The 22,812-nt window shown below is 45.3% G+C and overlaps 1 protein-coding gene across 1 annotated transcript in view; it reads left to right on the forward strand.

The window, feature by feature from the left end:
* Positions 1–21,057, forward strand: part of PGM1 (phosphoglucomutase 1) — a 50,373-nt gene extending 29,316 nt beyond the window's left edge. The window contains exons 4-11 of the mRNA XM_019531568.1: positions 2,597–2,722; positions 6,821–7,011; positions 8,572–8,726; positions 9,348–9,463; positions 12,421–12,556; positions 14,696–14,879; positions 17,258–17,392; positions 20,399–21,057. Of these exons, the coding sequence (XP_019387113.1) occupies positions 2,597–2,722; positions 6,821–7,011; positions 8,572–8,726; positions 9,348–9,463; positions 12,421–12,556; positions 14,696–14,879; positions 17,258–17,392; positions 20,399–20,488 (1,133 nt within the window). The 3' untranslated portion in view covers positions 20,489–21,057. The remainder of the gene's footprint in view (positions 1–2,596; positions 2,723–6,820; positions 7,012–8,571; positions 8,727–9,347; positions 9,464–12,420; positions 12,557–14,695; positions 14,880–17,257; positions 17,393–20,398) is intronic.
* Positions 21,058–22,812: the final 1,755 nt, after the last annotated feature.

The following is a 22,812-nucleotide window of genomic DNA, read 5'->3' on the forward strand; positions in this document are numbered from 1 at the left end:
AGTGGTGGTGGATGGGTCATTTTCGACCTGGAGGGATGTGGGCAGTGGGGTCCCCCAGGGCTTGGTCCTCGGGCCCGCACTGTTCAACATCTTCATCAGTGACTTGGGCGAGGTGGTAAAAAGCACTTGTTCAAATTTGCTGATGACGCTAAGATGTGGGGGGATGTGGGCATGCCAGAAGGGAGGAATAGACTGCAACTGGACTAGACAGGTTACAGGGGTGGGTGATGAGCACAGAATGGGATTCAGCACTGACAAGTGCAAAGTGATGCACCTGGGGAGGAAGAACCAGCAGCATACCTACAGGCTGGGGACCTCCCTTCTCATCAGGGCAGAGGCAGAAAAGGATCTTGGAGTCATCATTGACGCCAAGGTGAACATGGGCCGGCAGTGTGGGGAGGCAGTCAGGAAGGCCAAACGCACCTTGTCCTGCATCCACAGATGTATCTCAGGCAGGTCCAGGGAGGTGATCCTCCCCCTCTATGCGCCACTGGTCAGGCCACAGCTGGAGTACTGCGTCCAGTTCTGGGCGCCACTTCAAGAGGGATGTGGACGACATGGAGAGGGTCCAGAGGAGGGCTACTCGCATGATCAGGGGGCAGCAGGGCAGGCCCTACGAGGAGAGGCTACGGGACCTGAACCTGAGGGGGGATCTAGTGGCCTGTTACAAAGTAGTCAGAGGGGACCAGCAGGCATTGGGGGAGTCACTGTTCCCCCGAGCACTACCACGAGTGACTAGAAATAATGGTCACAAGCTGGCAGAGGGGAGATTCAGACTAGACATCAGGGGGCGTGACTTCATCTCTGTCAGGGCGGCTAGGATCTGGAACCAGCTTCCAAGAGAAGTGGTGCTGGCTCCTACCCTGGCGGTCTTTAAGACAAGGCCTGATAATCACCTGGAAAGGAGTGGAAGTCTGGGTGCATTTCTTGACCTCACATTTCCTATACCTAGAAATGTAACTGAGCTTTCTGAATTTCCCTTTAGAAGGCTCATCTACATGTGCAATTAATGCAACTGGACATACTTTGGCTCAGTTTGAGCCAGAGTAAACTAATCCCAACTTCACTGTCTAAACATGCTGCTGGATACCACTTGTATCTGACAGGAGTACCCAGCAGCACAGTACATTAGTCTACTGTGCCCTAATTGCTGCACATGTGTAGACAGCGATGCTTTACTGCACAACAAGATAATGATATCTTCTTCCTTCTGCTGGGCACCGAGTGCCTAAATTTACTGCTTTTCAGAGGTGCCTAAATCTTTCCACTGACTGACCAGGCATCCTAAATGCCTTCCTTGGCAAGGCAAACGGGACAGAGCACAGAGATACTGCCATGTAGGTGCTACTGAACCAATCTGACCTCAGATTTTTTTAAAGACATCTTGTTATTTTAAACAGTATGTGCTTGTATAAAGCACAAAGATACTAGTACTGCCTGGAAGTAATTGAAAGTATTTTAGCTTCAGTGAGAGATGGGTACTTTTGAAAGTCCCATTACACATCTACATCTTTAGATACCTAACTACATTTATAAATCGGGCCCTTTGTGCCGAAATCACTTTTGAAAATAATCTTCAAAGGCACTGAGATGCTTCTGAAACCTTGTCCGCTACCTTTTTTAGAAAGGGATTAAATCTTGAGTTAAACATTACACACAAGAGAGGCTGCACTGTACCCAGTGGCTAATATACCTTCTCTAATAAAGGTCAGACTTATTTTCACCTTGAACTTTACTGACTTCAGTTTATTAAGTGTTGTGTTTTTGTTTGATAGGTGACAATGCTCTCATGTTTTTTTGTGATTTAAATCACGGCTTCACCTTTTGACTCAAAATAAACTCTGTTGTCACATTGTTTATACTTGGTTGAGTTCCTTGGTTCATACTTTTTAAGCACACTTCAAATATAGTTTGAGGTTTAAGTTGGGCTGAGTGAAACGCCATGACATTTCATGGATTTTGTGTGAAACCAAAATGTTGTTGTAAGTTGGCAATTTAATTTTTTTTTTAAATGTGAGTTTTAATATTTGTTGCACATCTCATCCAGTATCTGGTTATGTATGCTTTGACGTTTAAAATACAGTAATGTTTATGTATATTTAACATATGCATGTAGCTATACATATAAGAACAATTTGGTGAAATTCTGTTCTCTTAGCAGTAGTTGTGGTGAATCCAGAGACTTTGTCAAGATATTTTCCAGTGTATTGTTTGGTGTGGACCGAAGTGTGCTCTCCACTGTCCAGATGTCACTTTTCCAGAAGCATAAATGGAAGCGAGGTGGCTACCTTGCATTGACTTTCAGTGGACATTGGCAATTTAACTCTGTGCTAATATTTAATTTTTGAAATCTCATATTTGATTATAACTTGGAAACAGAATTAAGCCCTCTATAGAGAAAGTCAGAGAACTGGAAGATGTATGGGAACTACATATTTGATTTTGTTGGCTAGTTTGTAAATGAATAGGAAATAGTAGTGTAAAATAATATACTACCTGTAGTCTACTACCTCAGAGCCTTCTTGTCTGTTGTTATGAAAGTTTAGAAATAAGTCTTTTGAGCTAACAAATGTCATCTTTTGTTCTTGTTTTCCAGTTGAAATCGTAGACTCGGTGGAGGCTTATGCAAACATGTTACGGAACATCTTTGATTTCAGTGCACTAAAGGAACTACTTTCAGGACAAAACCACCTGAAGATCCGTATAGATGCTATGCATGGAGGTAAGGAAGAATTACTCTCTGCTTATTTTTTTTAGCTGTGGTTTGGCAGAGAAGCAAGTCCATTTTTAAAGTGGCTCTAGTTTTGGTTTTGGTTTGATACTGCATTTTCCAGTGCAGGACTGCACATTGTACTCTATTTTGTTATTACAAATCCTAATTTGTAGCAGAAAGCTTTTGCATAACACTTCAGACTACCCGACGCCCTGTTGGCTTTCCATTTTTCTCTGTTCCCACCTACTAATTTTCAGGGGAGGGTGTTTAATTTTTTAAAATTTATAATATTGGTAGAAAAGGGAAAGCAGCTTTAAAAAGAGGTCCTAGGGGTTGTAAGTGAAGCCACCAAGTATTCCATGTGCAAGCTGCACTTCCTTGATCTTATCTTCTCTAACAAATGTAGGAGAGTTGGAGAGGAGGGCAGAATAGACTCCAGACAGCCTACCAAAATAAAACATACCACCACTGTTGGGGAGAAGGTGAAAGAGAGAGTACTAATTGCATTACATTGTGTATTACCGGAAGAGGCTTGGGTACTTTGGCAATGAGGGTGGTATAAGAGTCAATACAGAATAGAAAGGTCTGCATAAATGTTACTGTTTTTTATTTTTTTAATTATTATCATTTTTAATAGGGGCTATAATATAGAATAATCGGAATCTTTTCATGGGTTTGTACGTTCTCCCTTCCCCCGCCCCTTGTTTGGCATGCTGCTGTGAGTTATCAGGGAAATCACTGTTACTGTGGCTGACAGGAAATATCAGAATCAGTGGACAAAAGTATGAACCACTAAGTGGCAGACAGTGTTCTTTGGGTAAATGTGATATATTTTATTAGACCAACTAGATAGTTGGAAAAATTGTTCTTTGCAAGCTTTCAGGCACAGACACCCTTCTTCAAGCATAGGGAGAGTCTGATGGTGCTTTGCATCTCCTGGATGGAGTAGAAGCCAATTTGCAAAATAAGGGCCCATATGCAAAATATATACAATAAATAAATAAGGGCCCATATGCAAAATTAGTGGTATATATGCAAAATGTGGGCCACTAAGAAACACAGTTGTGCTCCTAGCAGCGTAAGGAGTTGTATTTCCAAGAAACGCTAATTAGCATTAGTTTGTTTTATATATATTTTTTGAGATTCATGAGGGAGGGAAAGAGCTACGTAAATTAGACCTCTGTAAGGAGGCTGACGAGTTTCTTCCTGAGAGGGTGAATGGCAGGTTTCAGGAGGTAAAGCAACCAAGAGCAGGGAGAAAAGAAAAAGAAGGCTTCTGATGGGGAGCTTTCCTTTCTGTTTATGTAACATGCACTTGTTTTTTCACAGTATAACTTATACCATCATGTATATACATCACCTGAGAATTTGGCTCTCTTAGGGTAATTTTTAGGTGACTCTTGGGTATTCCTGTTAGCTCACTACTATATGGGGATTGCTATCGCCCAATGGTAGAATTTGGCCTGTAGTATGAAGAAAAACATTAAACATTCTCCTGTTTTAGCACACTGTAGGAAGTGCTGGAAGCTAAATGGGGTCTTCATGGCCTCCCCAGCTGCAGAATCAGCTCCATATTTGCTAGCAGATATGGGTTGATGCAATATTGACTGCTAACAGCTGCTAGTCCAAAGAGGGTGTCATGATACCAGGCACTACGAGGCTTCAAAAGAATCTTGCTTCTAATCTTACGGCAAATAGAATATGTCCCCTTACTGCAAGAGTACTTCCGAACTACTTTGGAAAAAATTTTTAAAGTAGCAACTGCAGACAGCTTTTATTTTTCAGGTAAACAGTCCATACTGATATTTCTGATTTGCAAATTTAACGTAATGAAAATATTGTGAATGCAGGAGCTAAGATCATGTATATAGAAGTTGGTGTCAGGGAAATGCTGTCCCTGCTGAGTTGTGCCTTTCTTACTAATATGCTACATTTTATTTATTAATTGGAGAGCTAGTCAAAGATGTTGTCCAATCCTGCAGTCAGATGCACACAGGCAAGCTTTTAAACCTACACAGAGTCCCACTTGGGTCAGTAGGTCTCTGCACGTGTCTTCCTACCTGTTGTGATGCAAAGATCCACTTTTGGACAACTTACATAGAGCCTTTGTGACGCATATTTATGGCTGTGCACAGTGGACATGTCCACACATGCAAGTACGTGCACTTGCAGTAGCTCAAATAGAAGCGGTGCAAATTTGAGCCGGGGCTTTTTGCCTCAGTGCACATGCCCGGACATGCACTTTAGTGTGGGGCAAATTGTGCCACTTAGGGCAAAATAACCCTGCCTGGCTACTCCTGGATCTGCCACCAGAGGAAGCTAGAGCCTGGTGCCAGCACCTGTGCTTTCACTAGCAGTATAAAAAGCTGCCCTGTCCTGGCCCCAGCAGTATAGAAGCAGCCCTGGCAAGTAGGTCAGGGCTACTTGCTGTCAGGAACTTCTGGGGCCCAGCCAATTGGTACCTGGGGACACTACCCCTTGTGTCAGCTGGACTGCTGAAGCAGCCCTGAGAGTTCCCTGCACCTTCTACCCACTGCAAGTCTGGCAGTGGGTGCTGCTGCCTGGCTGTGATCTGCAGTGTACCTGCCAGACCCAGATGGGGACTGCACAGCCAGTAGAGGCATCTGCCCCTCTGGGCCAGCTGCCAGTCGGCTGTGGCTGCAGAGTTGGGCTTTGTGCAGCACTACTGCGATGCGTGCCCCCTGCCCGGCCGTCTGGGCAGCTATCGCCCGGAAGATGTTCCAGGTGTGGTGGCCTGCTTTGAACATGTCCTCCTGGCTCCAGTTGGCCAGGAGGTCAGCCACAGCCAGCTGGGTCCAAGGTACCAGCTCTGAGCAGGCTTCTCTGCTTGGGTCCTGCCAGTTGCCTCCGTAGCAGGAATTCTGGTGTTCTGTATTTGAAAACTGAAAAATCCCTGATAAAATCCCAAAGTCACTCTAAAATACCCTGAAACCCACATTTCCCCACAATTAAAACAAAACTCGGTGGCAGGAGATGGAGCATAGGCCCAGCTCTGCCTGTCTCCGGCTACCGGGCTGAGCTCCATGGGGCTTGTGGAGCCGATAGGAGCGCAGTCCAATGTTGGGAGGCAGGCAGAGCCTGCGCTGCCCTCTGATTGGCTCCTCCAGCCCCAAGGAGCACAGCCCGGCGGCAGGAGACGAGGAGAGCCAGAGCTGCGCGGAGCTGCTGGGAGTGCAGCCCTGGCTCTCCCCTGCCTCTCGCTACCTGGATGGGCTGCTGCTTCGAAACTTGAAATGTTTCAAAACTTTCGAAACAAAATGAGCCCAGTCAAAAAGTTTTGAGGCTGTTTCAAAGCCCTGTTTCATTTTGATTTTGCTGTTTTGAGCTCAGAATGAGTCAAAACAGTGTTGAAATGAAACAGCCAGAGAAATTTCACACAGCCCTAATAATCCTGTTCCCTCTGGGTGCCTATATTCAAGCAGCGAGGCTGCTCTGACGGGCTGGAATTCCAGCACAATGGAGCAGACTCAATTAACGAAGCCTGCTGGAGCATGGCAATAAGGACTCCCTGTTCTTAAACATGGCGGTGGGGTCACGTCAACTAAAGCTCTTCAACTAAAGCACCCCTCCCTCACCCCCAGAGAATGTGCAAAAGTGACCTCTGATTCTACCTTGTCTTTTTATTACCTGGTCTATTGAATCAGAAAGGCAGAATATCATGCTGTATTGTCTAAATGTTTGCAGTCTGTTCATCCTTCCCATTCTCTGTCCTGTTCCAGGACCAGCCTTACAACAGAGTGTAAGCTTTTTGGGGTAGGGACAGTCTTAAGGGGGTTCTGGACCATGACTGAGACACCAGTCCTTGGTTCATATTTAATTCTAAACACAGTCATACAAGTATTACTTAAACACGGAGGGGATGCCAGCGAGCTGAGTACTGTCTTCATTCAGCCCCCGAATGCTTGGCGGAATCACCTGAGCACCCATACAGTGTCTTGTGCTGCAGTCTATAGTCCACATTTCTGATTAGATGAAACTGAATCGTCTTCCCAGTCAACTAGTGTCCTCTATGTGGCCAAATTGCAATTGAAATGTAATTTAAAAAAGAAAAATTTTGAACGATTCATATTCCTTTCTTTCTCTCAGTCGTGGGTCCTTATGTAAAAAAGATCCTGTGTGAAGAGCTTGGAGCCCCGGCAAATTCTGCGGTGAACTGTGTACCACTGGAGGATTTTGGTGGCCACCACCCCGATCCAAACTTAACCTATGCTGCTGACTTAGTCCAGAGCATGAAGACAGGAGAGTATGACTTTGGAGCTGCCTTTGATGGAGATGGGGTAAACGAACATAGGACTATTCTCTAGGGTTCCCTATATTGTGTAGTCTTCTTAGGTTAGAAATACACAGGGGAGTGTTTCCCAAACGTTTTGATAACCAGGGCACCCACCTACCCAGATTTAAAATTGGTGGCACGCTTTAACACATGAAGTGGTGCGTTTGTAGGGGGGTGGTATAGTAAGGCTTACAGAGTGATGCCCAAACTTTTGACTCTGTGGGCTAGCTGGGTGGTGCAGGAATGGTCAGTGGGCTGGATCCAGTCTGTGGGCCTGTTTCGGGCATCCAGGGCCAGGGTAGCTTGGGCCTGATCCCAGTGTGCGGGGCAATTGCCACTGCTTCTCCACAACCAAATTTTTTCTGACCTGTGGGGAGTTTCATGGGCCAGAGCTGATACTGTTAAAGTATCATCTTTTGCAGCACACTTGCTACAGTACACTCCTTGGGAATCATTGACTTGGGGTGCGAGTCTTAATATACTGAAATTGGAACAATGCTTTTTCAAACTTGGTGCTGTCCCCTCTAGGCTAGCTGCCTGCAGGTGGAACTTCCATCAAAGTTGGTGCTGAATCTCTTTGCTGTCTTATGATTATTTAGCAGATCAGAGTTCATCCACATTGTACACAAAGATGCCAAGATAAATATCATCCTTACTGATTTAACAATGTGGTTCCTACTGACGTTAGCAGAAATCTTGCACTCATTTCAGTGGGCATGTCTACATATGCATTAATGCACCATAGTTACTGCGCATTAAGTTTAGTACCTGCCATGATGTCCTAATGTGTAGTAGAATTAGTCTACTGTGAATTTAACATCTCATGTAGACACACCCAGTGAGAGCAGAATTAGGCCCACATCATTTAATAGCATCATGCTGAGACCTAAGAGGGTAAATTGAATAGTTTTGTAATCAGTAAAACTTCTATCTAATAGAACTGTTACATTTATTCATTTATATATCAGTATAAGTGGAGCTACACTGCTTTAACTTTAAACCGGACTGTATCTGATGAAGTGAGCTATGGATCACAATAGCTAATGCATCTCTGATTCAGTTAGTCTAGGTTTGTCAACCCTGCCTTCTGCTGGACTTCAAACTAACGCAGTCTTTAAATGCGACTGAAACAGGAACAGAAACAGCAGTTAATCAAAACTGATGCACACCTCTGAAGGGCACACTACTCCTCCCCTTTTTTAAACATCTTAGATGTAGGTCTGTCCCCAGCCTACATCTGTGTGAGATCTGATCACCACAGTACAACCCGGAGAAAATGAGATTCCTCTTCATCTTGTTTCTGTAATTGAATGAAACAAAATTGTTCACTGTAGTTTGGCACCAGGGCCATAATTGGGTAATGTATTTTATAAGAAAGATCAGATAAAATTTATAAATATGGAAAACCAGAATGCTGATGAAAAAACTATAATTCCAATAAAAAGTACGTCTATTGTTCAATTTTAACAGGTTGGGCAAGCCAAATGGTGACTTTACTATGACACTTTTGTGCATATGGTGATAGAACTGAATTTTCTTCCTCCTTGTCTTTTTTTGTCTTTAGGATCGTAACATGATTCTTGGGAAGCATGGGTTCTTCGTTAACCCTTCAGACTCTGTTGCAGTCATCGCTGCAAATATTTTCAGTATTCCTTACTTTCAGCGTACCGGAGTTCGTGGCTTTGCACGGAGCATGCCTACCAGTGGAGCGATTGATAGGTAGGACTTTGTGTGTGAGAAGAAAAATCGCTCTTTATTATTTCTCATTTTAACCATGGATAAACTGAGCTTTCTCACTGCAGCAACAGTGTTAACACATGCCTCTTTAGGCACCCTCAGAAACTAGGACAACTGTTCCCTAAATGCCAGAGGAGATATTCAGCAACTGCACTAAAATCTACAGCTAAAACCAATTAACTGGGGTATGCAGTATCATCTTGTGATTGGGATCCTGGTTCTCTCAATTGTGCTTGCCTACTTAGGGGTCGGGAGCAAATATTTCATCCTCTTCGTGCCAGAGCTTCCTCATCTGCCAAATTGGCATAATGGAATATACCCTCTTTGTAAAGTGCTTTGAGATCCACTGATGAAAACAGCTATATAAAAACTAGGCCGTGGTAGTGATTCTTCTGCTGCACTTCCTAACTATTTCCACTGAAGTAATGAAAAAAAGTACTGGCCTGATATATACAAAGAATTATTATTTAAAAAATATGGGGTCTGACTTGCCTTCCCAGTTCTGTTAAGTACTCGATAACAACTAAAGTTACTGTTGCAGTATTTCATATGGATGCACTAACAATCCAACTGTGATATAACGTAGACTTTTTGTCTTTGAAGGGTGGCCAAAGCTACAAAGATTGCTTTGTATGAAACCCCAACTGGCTGGAAGTTCTTTGGGAACTTGATGGATGCAAACAAACTGTCTCTGTGCGGAGAGGAAAGTTTTGGTACTGGTATGTAAATGTTCCTAACTTCACTAATGGTAATATTATTTCTCTGGTTCAGTTCTTTGTTTTATAGTGGAACTGAGGATTTTATTGTTGATGTATAATAGCTGAAGCTTCCTCAGTCGTGAAAAGAAAACTTGTAGGAATCACTTATGGAAACTTAAACAACTGTAAAAGTCGAGTCAAGGGAAAGCCATCTCTCCTTTCAGATACTTAGGAAGGCCAGTGCAGATATGCAGGAAGTTTAAGGGCCCCTTTACTAGCCCGGTCACCGGGTCTGTGGGGATTAAATTCAGTGCTAAATGTATTTTTTCAGCTCTTGGTGGCCAGGAAAACCTTCTAATGTTTTCAGTCTAGGAAGAAATATGGTTTGGTGTATGCAGTTTTATTGGGGGAGGTTTCAAGTCACTATTAAATCTCTGAGCTTAATAGGACCCTCATTTTTCCTGTTGGAGAAACAAGGTATGATTTATAAAGTTTAAATTAACACTTGCCTTTGAACAGGCTAACCATGTTATTAGGTTACTTAGAAACGCAATGGACATCTTAGTACATCTCTTAGGGGTTGGCCTGTGACTTAGTACTTTTGTTTCAGTAGGGAACTTAAAATGTATAAAAAACCCTTTGCAACAGACACTGTGCTCCAAAGCACAAGCTAGGCCAAGAGAGATTTCAAGCCACCTGTCTCCATTAGGAGTGAGTGGTCTTCCCCGCATGCCCAAGATCAGCATTAGATTCTCTCACAGTCTTTCTCTTTCCCTGATTCAGCGAAATACTAAGCACTTGGATGCTTCACTTGAATGTACTTAATTGTACGCTTGAAATTAAGCAGCTTTTGTTAGTTCCTTGTTGAGCTGGGGCATATAACACCAGGGTCTCAACTAGGGTGCTGTCAGTCTTTGATACAAATGCAGCATACCAGCCCTGTCTGAGGGCTGAACAAGTTACTGTCACAATGGGCTACCGGTTGAAAGACATTTGTTTCAGCAATGGTAACATCTGCTTTTGGAGGACAAGCGATGCCGCCTTTCCTCTTTTCATAGCCGTAGTTTTTGTAAAGAAGTTAGCTTTGCTTCTTGGTGACGATTCCAACAAAATCTTGGAGATGATCCTGAGCAAAGGCATTTGTCTTGGGTGCTTTTCTTCTCTGTACACATCTACCCCAATCTATAGGTAGCGTATGAGAGCCCCAGAATATAACTAAATGATCAAAGCTAGTAATGAAAGGATTGGATAGCTTGCAGAATTGCTGATAGGATGGAGCATACTGGTCTCCAGCTGAGTCTGTTTATTATCTATTCATTATTCATTTATTATCTATTTATTTATCCAATCCCCTTATAAAATAGGTCAGTGAGCTATAGCCATCACAATAATTGGCAAGTGCCATTCACGGTGTGTTTTGAGGAGGGTTCAGGGACGATCAGCATCTCTTGATAGCAGGTTTTAGGAAGAACAAGTCTTACGACTGAATGGTCATAGATCCTCTTCTCCTGACAAGTGGACTGGACTGGCTGCAGGGAGAAAGAGAGTAGGGATGAGGCCAAGTGTAGGAGCTGGTTGAGAGAAGTGTGTGATACAGCTGCCTGGGGCTTCCTCTTTCATGGGTTAAAAGAAAATTTCAGGGTGCAGGGGGTTCAGGCTGGTGCAGAAAGTCTCTTGAAAGTCTGAAAAGGGAAAGGAAACACTGCTTGATTAGACAACTAACAAAGAGTGATGTGGAGAGTAAGAGAGAATGTACTTTTATAGTACAGTGCTTGAGGGGGTGAGAGGGCATTTTCTTTAGCTACCTAAGACTCCCAGTACAGTTGGCACACACTTGTACCTTCTGAAATCAGACTCTAGAAGCAGTTTTAAAAAACCTGTTTAAGAGAACATGGCAGAATTTCACACTCCTTTCTCACACTTTTTTTATTCCAAGGGTGAGTAGATACATAATATGGGACCTTTTATTTATGTGTATTTATACAGCTGCTGAAGACGGGCAGTATCCATATGCTCTAGGCACTCTTACAATAACTGCAAAATGCCAAGAGAATAATACTAAAGCAGTATTGAAGGGCAGCAGTGCAATTCAGCGTTACCTACTAGTCACAAGCCAGCCAACTAAAAGCTTGGATGGCCTGCCTTCCCTGAGAGCTTCCTACCTCTGCAATTCTCCCTTCTTTACAAATGTTTGAGGAAACCTTGAGATGTGCAGTGCACTCACAAGCAGTGCAACTAGATTTAGGACCCCCTAAAGGCTCCATTATAACAGTCTCAGTGGTGCTTTCACTGGGGGAACCTCTCCCGGCCCTTGTATGCTACTCCAGCCCTTTCATCCTACATAAGTGGACCACAGGGGGTGTGAAGCCCTTGCCTGATACCTCCGCAGGAGTGAAACTGTCCCTTCTGTATTGCAACTAGTTAGCTCCAAAAAGTAACGTCTTCCAAAAGCCACTTTTGTTTTATTATGACATAATTTTTGACTAGTTAGGATTTGGTCTCTTAAGCAAGAGCTGACATTTTCCTTGGTCCTTTGCCAGAATATGTGCTGATCACAGTGTGCTGATCTGGCAGAAGCAAAGTGACAGCTGCTTAGTGGAGCTGAATGTAGTTCTCAAGTTGGACTTGTTTGCACTCCTTATGCCTCATGAAAAGGCTATTGAGAAATAAGTGGTTATTTCCCTGGGAACTAAATGGCTAACGTGAATATTTTGCTTGAGGAGATTAATCTGTGCTAGTGTATTATTTAGATGATAACAAAAAGAGAACTTGTAATACTTGGAAATTTAAGCATGTACACATTTTTAAGGACTACATTATATTGTGTGTGCAATACAGTAAATCCTTAAAATTTATTATGCCTCTTTAGTTTGTGTAGTTGACAGCTCAAGGGACAGAGAAGAAAGAGTAGAATTTAAACATGAACCTACACATGAAAGACACTTCATAAAATTACTTTCTGTTTTTTCCTTTGACAGGCTCTGATCACATCCGTGAAAAGGATGGACTATGGGCAGTCCTAGCATGGCTGTCTATATTAGCTGTGCGCAAGCAGAGTGTAGAAGAGATTCTGAAGGATCACTGGCAGAAATATGGGAGAAATTTCTTCACAAGGTAAGGAGCTAGCAAGGTGATGGCAAACAACTGGAGCTGCACGCCGTGGCGAGCAGGGCGAACTTTATTCTCATGCCTGTGAGAGAATTCAGAGGAGAGTGCACAGAACTGACCCAAAACCTTGTGGAGAAGGGCACTTCCAGTGAAGAAAGCCATGGCTATTTCCAACTATGGTAGCATCTTGGTATTTATACAGCATTATAGAGATCTCAGGGGTTTAGATTTTCATGTCTTGTTGGTACTAAAACATATGTGGGAAAATTAAAATGGTGGACTCTGAATTTCAACTCTGCTTGATGCCCAGTTTGAATTGCAACCCACATATTGCTTTTTAATGTGTTCTTTGTGTATTTCTCCATATGAACTTTTTATATTACATATACACCATTTTTAAGTGTAGGTTTTTATTCCTTTGACATTAGAACAGTATACATGTTGATAACAACATTGAAGCAACTACAAATGAATTTTCAGTGACAGGCATGTCCTTTCCACTGTGTGGGATGTGTAATTGCTAGGACATCCTGTTGATGCCTTTGGTCTGTACAGAAATAGAAAAAAATCTAATAGAGATTGGAGGTGTCAGGAGAAGCAGAAACAACTACTCTGCAGATAAGGTCAAGCAGAACCTCTGTGACTGATAAATGGATTGAGCATTAGCCTTTTATCTCTGGAAATCTAGTCAAAAGCTGGGTCAGTTTGGTCAATGGAAGACTATGGTCTTCCTAGTTCGCCCCACCATGTAGCCAAGAGATTTGGCTACTGAAAAGAATTCCAGACCCTAGAAGAAAATAATAAGGTAATTTGGGGCTGCCATAGTTACTCATGCTAGTGAGACTAACCTAGTGCAGATAAGCTGTCCTGCGCTACCACTGCACCTTTGACACACCAGATACAGCTTGAGAGGTCATGGTAAGCTCACTGTAAGGAGCCTGTAGACAGCCTTATGTCTATCGGGGAGAAGCAAAATCAGAGTAACTCCATTGCAGGTGTTCATTTACACCTTTACTGTTTTTACTTTAGGGCAGGAGTCAGCAATGTTTTTGGGAAGAGTGCCAAAAACACCTGCAACCTCGACTTGTAAGATGTTGGTGTGTGAATGGCGAATGGTGGAGGAGCCATGAGGGGCCCAATCCTTGTTGTGGCAGTGTAGTCTGGCCCCTTCCCAGCTGTCTGCCCCAAGGTGCACGTGCACCTGCTGTCAGCAACGAGCTAGGCCAGGGCCCTGCAGACCCCAGTACTTTCAGTCTCCTGACTGCCTGCCACAGCTGGCCTGGGCTCTGTGCAGGACCCTGCTGCTCACTGTGGAGCCCAGGCTGCTCGCAGCAGGTGGCAGAGAGGCTGTAAGCAGCTGCTGAGGGGTCTGTGTAGCCAGGGTTCAAATGATACTTTGACTCTGCAGCGGGGTGGGGGGATGTCTGCAAAAAAAATTCAACCGGTTCATTGATTAACAAGCCCACCTACATGAAGGAGCAGTCCAATCAGAGATCACCCCTTCCCCTTTATGATTTTCAAATCTTACAGGGGGGCTTTTATGGGGGGGGGGGGGGTTCAGTCTGTCCTGCTCCCCCCTGGGCTTCCCCTTAATTCGTACCGTGTGTGTAGTCCCAACCCAACTCGTTGCCGGCAGCAGGTGCACGCCCACCTCAAGGCGGATGGTGGGGAAAGGCTGGAGCTGCACTCCCACAGCAAGTATCAGGCCCTTTGCTGTCTGCCGCAAGGCATGCATGCTAAGCAAAATGCCTTTTCATGCCGTGCACTGGTATGTGTGTTGAGGGTTGCCTACCTCTGCTCTAGAGACCAAATTTATATGTAGCTTTATATGCTGACTGTTTGTATGCAGTGTTCCTGTTAGGGACTGAAGGCTCCAACTCAAACCAGTACTGTTTTATCTTTCATCTGATGATTATTTCCTGTAGTATATGTATTGCATTGTTTTGTCTGGAGTTGAAGTAAGCATATTATTTAAAAAAAAAGAAATTGCCTCCCCACCCAGAAAAAGACTATAGGATTCATGAGCAATTTATAAGGGACTAAACATATTTTAAACCAGGCAAGATAGCTCCAATGTGGTGGGTATCCCAAAGCTGTCACTGGCAAATGCCTCCCTAACTTTCATGATGTGTTTGCCAATTCTAGGTATGACTATGAGGAGGTGGATGCAGACGCAGCTAATAAAATGATGAAGGATCTAGAGACCACAATGTTTGACCGTTCCTTTGTGGGGAAGCAGTTAGCATCTGGTGATAAAGTTTACACAGTTGAAAAAGCTGATAACTTTGAGTACAGCGATCCCGTGGATGGAAGCATCTCCAGAAATCAGGTGAGAATAACCCGCTGTGGATTGAAGCACTGGCTTGAAGGACATGGGGTCTGATTGTACATTTCAAGGTAAGATTTTTTTCAGGGTCATCCTTAAAATAGTGCTTGATACTAGGAACTTTTCTATCTGCTAATTTCCTCCCCCCCTTCCTGTATTTTATATTCCAGGCTGAGTCCTGGCCTGCAGCTAGGAACCAGTCTACAGGTGGGGAGGGGGGTTCAGAAGGCTATTGTAGCCTGTCCTAGCTACTGATGGCCCCAGGAGCTGTTAAGGTACCTGGGGATTACGCAGATGCAGGCATGGCCTGTTTTTGATCTCACCCCTAAGCCACCAGTGAGAAGGAAGATGGTGCAAGAGTTGCAGTAATGGCTGTGCACTACCTAAGAAAATGTCTGTGCAGGAGAGATTCACTGGGAGGTAGAGGTGATGATTTAAGGTGCTTGTCTTGAATAAGGGCTGCAAAACAGCTAGAGCATGGCTGATCATATTTGATTACAAGCTCCAAAATCCTCTGGTCATACTTTGCCCACATGCACTTATTGATTCACTCCCCAAACAGAGATAATGCCAGTGAGGCCACTCTGGACTGGTCACTAGGTGTGTGAAACAGGCAGTATTCAATTCAGATTTGGCCCAATTCTGGGAACAGTGATTTGATTCACTGATTCAGATCACTGTCCTGATTCAATTCAGCTGAATCTGAATCTAAAGATTCGATTCTCATTCAGAGAATCAGCAATTTGGCCATAGACACAGCTTTTCTATGTTTTTTTCCTACATACCTCGAGGTACCAGGCACGGCTCATGAAAGCTGAGATGGTGAGGCAAAGGAAGTGTCCTATGGGAGTGCGGGGGGTGTCCCTTGCATGCTTGGCAGTGGACCTGGTTCCACTTCCAGTTCTGCCACCGAGCATGTGGGGGATCCCCCCACGCCTCTCCAGCTTGGTGATTGACATTGGGGGAACCCCGAGTGCCACCCCAGGCCCAGGAGGCGCCAGACGCTGAGTCAAGGAGCAAGGGGTCCCCCATGCACTCCACAGTGGACCCAGAAGTGGACCGAAAGTACTTCTGGTCTACTTCTGGGTCTGCCACCACGTGTGCAAGGTACTTCCCTCATGCTCCCATGGGACACTCCATCCACCCCACCATCTCAGCAATCACGAACCGCTCCTGGTACCTCAAGGTACATAAAAAAAAACCCATATAAAGCTGTGTCAATGGCCAAATCGTTGAGTCTCTCTGAATTGAATCAGAGGGTTCAGATTTGATAGGCTCAGGAAATGGGCAGATGAGAACCTGATGGTGTTTAACACTGAAAAATGCAAGGTTCTCCACCTTGGGAAGCAAAACCTGCAGCATCCTTATAGGCTGGCTAGTGCCACGGACGAAAGGGATTTGGGGGTCATGATTGACCACAAAATGAACATGAGCCTGCAATGTGATACTGTGGCTAGTAAAGCAAGTAAAACGCTTGCATCCACAGATGCTTCTCAAGAAAACCCCAGGATGTCATCCTGCCATTGTACACAGCCTTGGTGAAGCCACAGCTGGAGTACTGCATCCAGTTTTGGGCTCCACAATTCAAAAAGGATGTGGAGAAGCTTGAGAAGGTGTAGAGGAGAGCCATGCGCATGATCAGAGGTCAGGAAAGCAGACCTTATGAAGAGATGCTGAGAGCCATGAGACTCTTCAGCCTGCAAAAGCACAGGCTCAGGGGTGATCTGGTGACCACATATAAGTTCATCGGGGTGCTCACCGGGATCTGGGGGAACGTCTGTTCACTAGAGCGCCCCAAGGGATGGCAAGGTCAAACAGTCACAAACTCCTCCATGACCGTTTCAGGTTGGACATAGGAAGAACTTCTTTACTGTTCGAGCCCCCAAGGTTTGGAATAGATAACCGCTGGAGGTGGTTCAGGCACCTACTCCGAAGGCATCTGGATGTTTATCTTGCTGGGATCCTATGATCCCTGCTGACTTTCTATTCCTGGGCAGGGGGCTGGGCTCTGATCTTCCAAGGTCCCTTCCAGCCCTAATGTCTATGAAATCTGTGATTTGGAGAGATTAATAGATCTCCTGATTTGATTCAGATTTAGAGATTTGGCTGCCAAATCAGGTTGAATCTCCTCCGAATCAAATCAGTGACTGAAGCTTCACACAGCCCTACTGGTCACTAACACCCATTCTCAGGCCTGCTGCAGACCAGGAACTCAAGAGTGAATATAAAGGAGCTTCAGTGGCATGCTTCCAGATTTGGAGTGTGCCTGCCGGTGACATTCTTGAGTGCTTGAAGGGTCCACATGGGATTGGAAGAGGCAGCTAACAATTGTGGTTTCTCTCTCTTTGGTTTTTTTTTGTTTGTTTGTTTGCTCTTACTAGGGTTTGAGGCTCATCTTTGCTGATGGTTCTCGCATAATCTTCAGACTAAGTGGTACAGGCAGTGCTGGAGCAACTGTGCGGCTGTACATAGATAGTTATGAGAAAGATGTTCCCAAAATCTATGAAGATCCTCAGGTAATAGTTGTGTCCAGCCTTTTGGATGCACTCTTTTTCTTTAAAAGTTTCCTTAGCTTCCTTCACAAATGTATTTGTGTGGTACAAGGTATTGCTGTATATTTGGTTACAACAGTGGTCCTCAACCTTTTGGCCCTGAAGACAAAATGGTGGCACAGAGATAGTCTGCAAGCTGGATCAAGCCCTGCATGCTGGGATCTGGCCCTGGGGACATGACATGTCCCCTTCTACCCCTGCATCCTGGGATTGTCCATACCTGGCTTTGTAAACTGGGATTGGGCATGAAATTCAGCATGCATGGCCCAGGGCTCCCTATGAATCCAGAAATTCGGACTGGCCTCACTGTTTCCCTGCTGCAAAATTTCTGGATGTATGGGGCACCCCACAGGCTGGATTACATGGTATTGTAGGCTGGATTTGGCCTATGGGCTGGGGTTGGGTACCTCTGGGTTACAAGACTGAGGAGACACTAGTCCAGAATCGATTAGCAACAGTATTGCATTTCCAGGGGTCAGGGAAAAGACATTTCTACACTGAATTTGGGGGATGAATGTTTCTTTAAAACTGAGATCAAACAAAACCCCCAAAACATAGGTGGAGTGTTGAAGGCCATGCAACCCTAGGGTAACAGAATCCATGTTCTGCATCAAATTCAACCTCATGCTTTTTAACTGGAACCCTAATCCCTCCAGTGCATGCACTATAGGAGACAGCACATTCTTAATGCTCTCTGAAACTTTTTGAGCACATGTTCCTGTTCAGCCATCCCAGGTTGAAGAAAGAAAATTTGTCATTATATAGGTGACAGAGTAGCACGGTGGCATGAGCATCCTATGCCATTTGTGGAACATGGCAAAGCCCTGAGTCTAGAACTGAGAATTTATGGAAGTCGTCAGTGATAACTTTTGCTAATTCAAAACTCCTACGTAATTATAACAGCTGCCACCTTTTGTGTGGCAGATTTCACCATTTGTCCTGTTGGATAATAGCTCAGGTTTTGTAACTGTGAAAGAATAGCCCAGTTTGGTGTGAATGCTTTCTCAGCATGTTCTGGTAGAGATGAAGAACTGATGCTCCCTGAGCCATTAGAACAGGGGTGCACAATTATTTTGGATGGAGGGCTGCTTAATGAGTTTTTGAGACCTGTCAAGGGCTGCATGGGTAGCCCCACCTCTTGGCAGTTGCCCCACTTCCTGGTCATGATCTTGGGATCAGAAGTCCCGCCCCTAAGCCCTGACGTTTGCCAGCATGAGTTCATCCCCTTGCCCCGGAGTAGCCCTGGAAGTACTCCTCCTTATGGGAGGGGGTGGATTTGCCATCTTGAAACTGGGGGAAAAAAAGCAAACCATATACTAAAAAAATATATACTAAAACATCTACTATAACTTGCTTTAATTTTACTGGAGAAAAAAAAAATTTGTCCTGATTTGTTTGTTTTTGTATAGTATATTTGGAGGTGGTTTGAATAATAGCTCAACATATACTATTAATCTTGTTCACTGAGTGTGTAGGGGGGGATAAGAGTGTGTATGTCAGGGCTTTGTGGTTGGGGCGTGGGTATGGTGAGTGGGGTTTGTGGGGGATGGGGAGTGGGTGCAGGGTACATGATTGGGGTGAGGATGTGGGTATGGTAGGGATGGGAGGGTAGAAGTGTGTGTGGGGACTGTAGGAGGGTATTGGGGTGGGGGTGGATATGATGGGGGGTGTGGGAGTGTGTGTGGGATTATGTTGGGGGGGAGTATGGGTGGTGGGAGTATGTGGGGGGCCTGTGGGTGTGTGCAGGGAGTATGGTGGGAGGTGGAGAGCCAGCCCCGCCTGTTCCATCTTGGCTGCAGCTCGCAGTTCCTAGCTGCAGGTCAGGAACCATATGGCATGGCATGAGGCTGGCCTGGCATAATGCGGTTCTGACGGCAAGGCCAGGGACCACACGGCACATTATGGAACTAGCCTGTCCTGGCTCATCTACTCTGTGTAGCGCCATGTGGGTCCTAGCCTTGCAGCAGCGAACCATGTGCTACATCTGGGATGAGCTGGGCCAGGCTGGCTCTGATGCACCACATGGGTCCTGGCCTTGCAGCTGGGAACCATGAAGTGCAGCACGAAGCTGGCCTGTCCCATCCCAGCAGTACGTGATTCCCTGCTGCCATTTGGCGTGGCACATAGCAGATGGGCTGGGCAAAGCCAGGCTGGCCTTGAGCCATGCCATGTTGTCCCTGGCTTTGCAGCTAGAACTGCATTGTGCCAGGCTGAGCTGCATGGTGGCTGGGGCTGGCGGGGCTTTTCTGCTTCCCTCGCTACACCACACAGGGTGGGCAGGTGGGAAGCTTCAGTGGGAGGCTCCCGCCCAGTACGTGAAGCTCTGGCTCCAGCTCCCAGCTGCCTTCCACCCGGCATGATGAGCAGCCCCCACAGGCAGGTGAAGTGGGTGGAAGGCAGCTGGAGCTGGATCTCCATGTGCTGGGCAGAAGCGTCCTGCTGAAGCTTCCCCCCACCCACGCACCCAGAGCAGTGCAGTGTGGCAGGAGCAGGAGCTGCAGCTGGAGTTGAGGGGAGGAGAAACAGCCCCACCAGCCTGGACCCTGGCCAGCACACAGCTTCCAATGGGGCTGTTCCCGGTGTGGCTGCAGCCAGCTGGCTTCTCCCATGTTCACCTTGCCTCCAGTGGCCATGCCTCCCCCACTCCTGCCCACTGCTGCAGTGCTTTAGGCAGGTGTGGGGGGAGCTTGAATCCAGCTGCTCCTGCTGGAGGTGAAGGAAGCCAAGGAACATCTGGCCACATTGGGAACAGCCCTGCCAGAAGCTGTGCGCTGCCTGGGGCCGGGGCTGGGGGAGTGAGTGGGTAGGGCTCAACCCCATGTCGAGCATTGCAGGGGCAGCTATGGGCGGGATCCAGCTAGTTGGCAGGTCGGATCTGGCCTGCAGGCTGTGTTTTGTCCACCCCTGCATTTAGAAGATGACAAATGTTAAATGTTCTGTGGTTTTGACCCATCCTTCCCCTTTCTGCAGGTTATGTTGGCTCCTCTCATTTCTATCGCACTGAAGCTTTCACAGCTCCATGAGAGAACTGGCCGCACCGGCCCCACCGTCATCACATAAAGACACAGACCTGCTGTTCTGTGCGGACAGTGCAGGGCAGGCTGATTGTACTGAATGACTCCTACAAAATCATCTAGCCTTCCTTTGCATTATCAAATTTGCCCTTAAAAGCAGTGTTAACTCTATTTTAAATCCAGCATTAACCTGATGAATGATAGATGTCAATAAACACAAAACCCTACCAATGTTTACACTGTCCACAAGCTGATGCATTGCCTTTTTCTGTCTGGTAGCACTGTTACAATTTGTATGTAGTCCTCATGAAACATAGCCTTTTGGTTTAGCATGTGTGTGTTTCTTATTCCTGCTAAAATAAAAGGCTGCAGAATTAACAATGAGGCCAAACTCCTGTCTTAGGAACTCAGCTAAAGACATTGCGAATACTTTTTATTGGTAATATATATATTTTATTTCCCAGATGTGCAATTACTGTATATTGTAGTGGGGCTTTCCCCTCTCCAAATGAATTTATGCAAATTTACCTCTTTGCTGTGTTCTGTCATACAAAAGAAAAAACACCCTCTGTACAGAAATTGCCAATAATAAACATTACAGTGATATATAATTGATACGGGCAACTGTAACTATTCCGTGGTTTAGTTCTTTTGATTTTAATTGTAACAGGTTTTCTGTGGGAAATACGCATTTGAGTTGTTATACTTAAGGCGAACAGTGGTAAACCAGGTCCTTGAAATAACAAGTCTGTTTTCCTCATAGTTTCAAACTTACTTTAGAAAAGATGAATGGAAAGGCCTTGGGCCTTTGGTTGTTATATGGTTATATAACCTGCGTGTATACAGTGGTGCCCTATTTTTTTTTCCCCTCTGGTGGCTGAACTATATGGAGTTTCAAGAGTCTTCTGCAGCCTTGGCTCACAGAGCTGAGACCTTTTCTGTACTTAAACCCATTCTGCTGGCAGAATCAATAGCTGCTGTCCACATGCTTTTGGTTGCTCTATGTGGTTCTTCTGCAGCAGCTATAGCAGCAGAGCACATCCCGGGAAGGCACAGGCTGTGGAAGGGACCACCATAACTGACGGAGGCTCGTGGGAGTGCATGTACCTTTGGCTACATGGAGGAGCCTTGCACTGCTTGGCAAAGGTGGTATAACTCCACTAGCAGAAAAGGGGATTTGCTGCAATAGCAGCAGTACTACAGTGATAAAGTTTTACTCTGTGCAGAGCTGGATGAAAGTTTTTAAAAATGGGCAAAATGTGAGTGGAACAAGAGATGGTAGAGGCCTCGGGGTTATGCAGCCACAGCTGGGAAGGCACAGGCTGCTGAAGGGATCACCACAACTGGCAGAAGGCTGTGGAAGTGTTTGTATTCACTATGGGCTAGATTCCTGGCCTCTTAAGTGGACATTATTCCACACTGTTCAGGTCTCTAAAAACTCATTCCTGCATATTCTGTTGTAACACACCACCATCTGGCCCTTAAGAGTGAGGTGCAAAAAGCAGTGAGGAAGAAGAGGATCCCTTACCTTTTACACTTAATAGATGAAACAGGACCTGGACCTGTGTTCTAACTCCCCTGCTTTGAAGGGTCATTGCATTTGGTTCAATTTCCTGGTGCATGTGAAACTTCTCCTGGAGGTACTGCTTTACCATGGTGGGCTCCTGATCCCCAAATAAAATGCGTGTTTTCGGGTCCCCCTGTGCATAGTGATGCTTATGCCAGTGGAAGTCAGAGGAACCTCCAGTTTAAGGGGTGATGGGAGAGGCAAAGCCCAGCCAAGCTCAAATGAGGCAAGGGCTCTACTAGGCTACAAAATGTTACCAGCAGAGCTACGATAACTAAAAGCATTAATTAAAACTGAAGTCGCTAGCTGAGCTGGCCGTGCTTGTAAAACCTCCAGGGCAGATGCATCTGTGAAGACAAAACAGTGGTTTTTCAGCAGTAGTTTGTACCTTTGGGGGAAATGAGATAGCTGTGCTGGAAAAGGACCCTTTGTTGCATTCCCATTATGTAGACAAGCCCTTCCCAGCATTTTCTCCCAATAATAGCATTACAGCTACTTCGTGTTGAATGTGAATATAGTTGATTCAGCATCTCTGACCAACATGCATTACCTAATACAGGATTGCTGTGTGAGATGGACCAGCCTCAGAAACATACATGTTGTTCCTTTTTATTTATTCCTAGAATAAAGTATTATCTATGTTCATGGACACAGGTGAGACTTCTGTTGCAGGGGAGGGGGAAGGCTTTTCAGGAAACAGGTGCTTATTATTGCCCCTAGGATTTATTTTACCAGATACCCCCCCAAGGACTGATGTGGCCCCTTGTCCAATTTGGTATCAAGTGAATTTTAATAGTAATCGC

Source organism: Crocodylus porosus, unplaced genomic scaffold, assembly GCF_001723895.1.
Source record: "Crocodylus porosus isolate Cpor-Errol unplaced genomic scaffold, CroPor_comp1, whole genome shotgun sequence".
In the NCBI taxonomy this organism is placed as follows: domain Eukaryota; kingdom Metazoa; phylum Chordata; order Crocodylia; family Crocodylidae; genus Crocodylus; species Crocodylus porosus.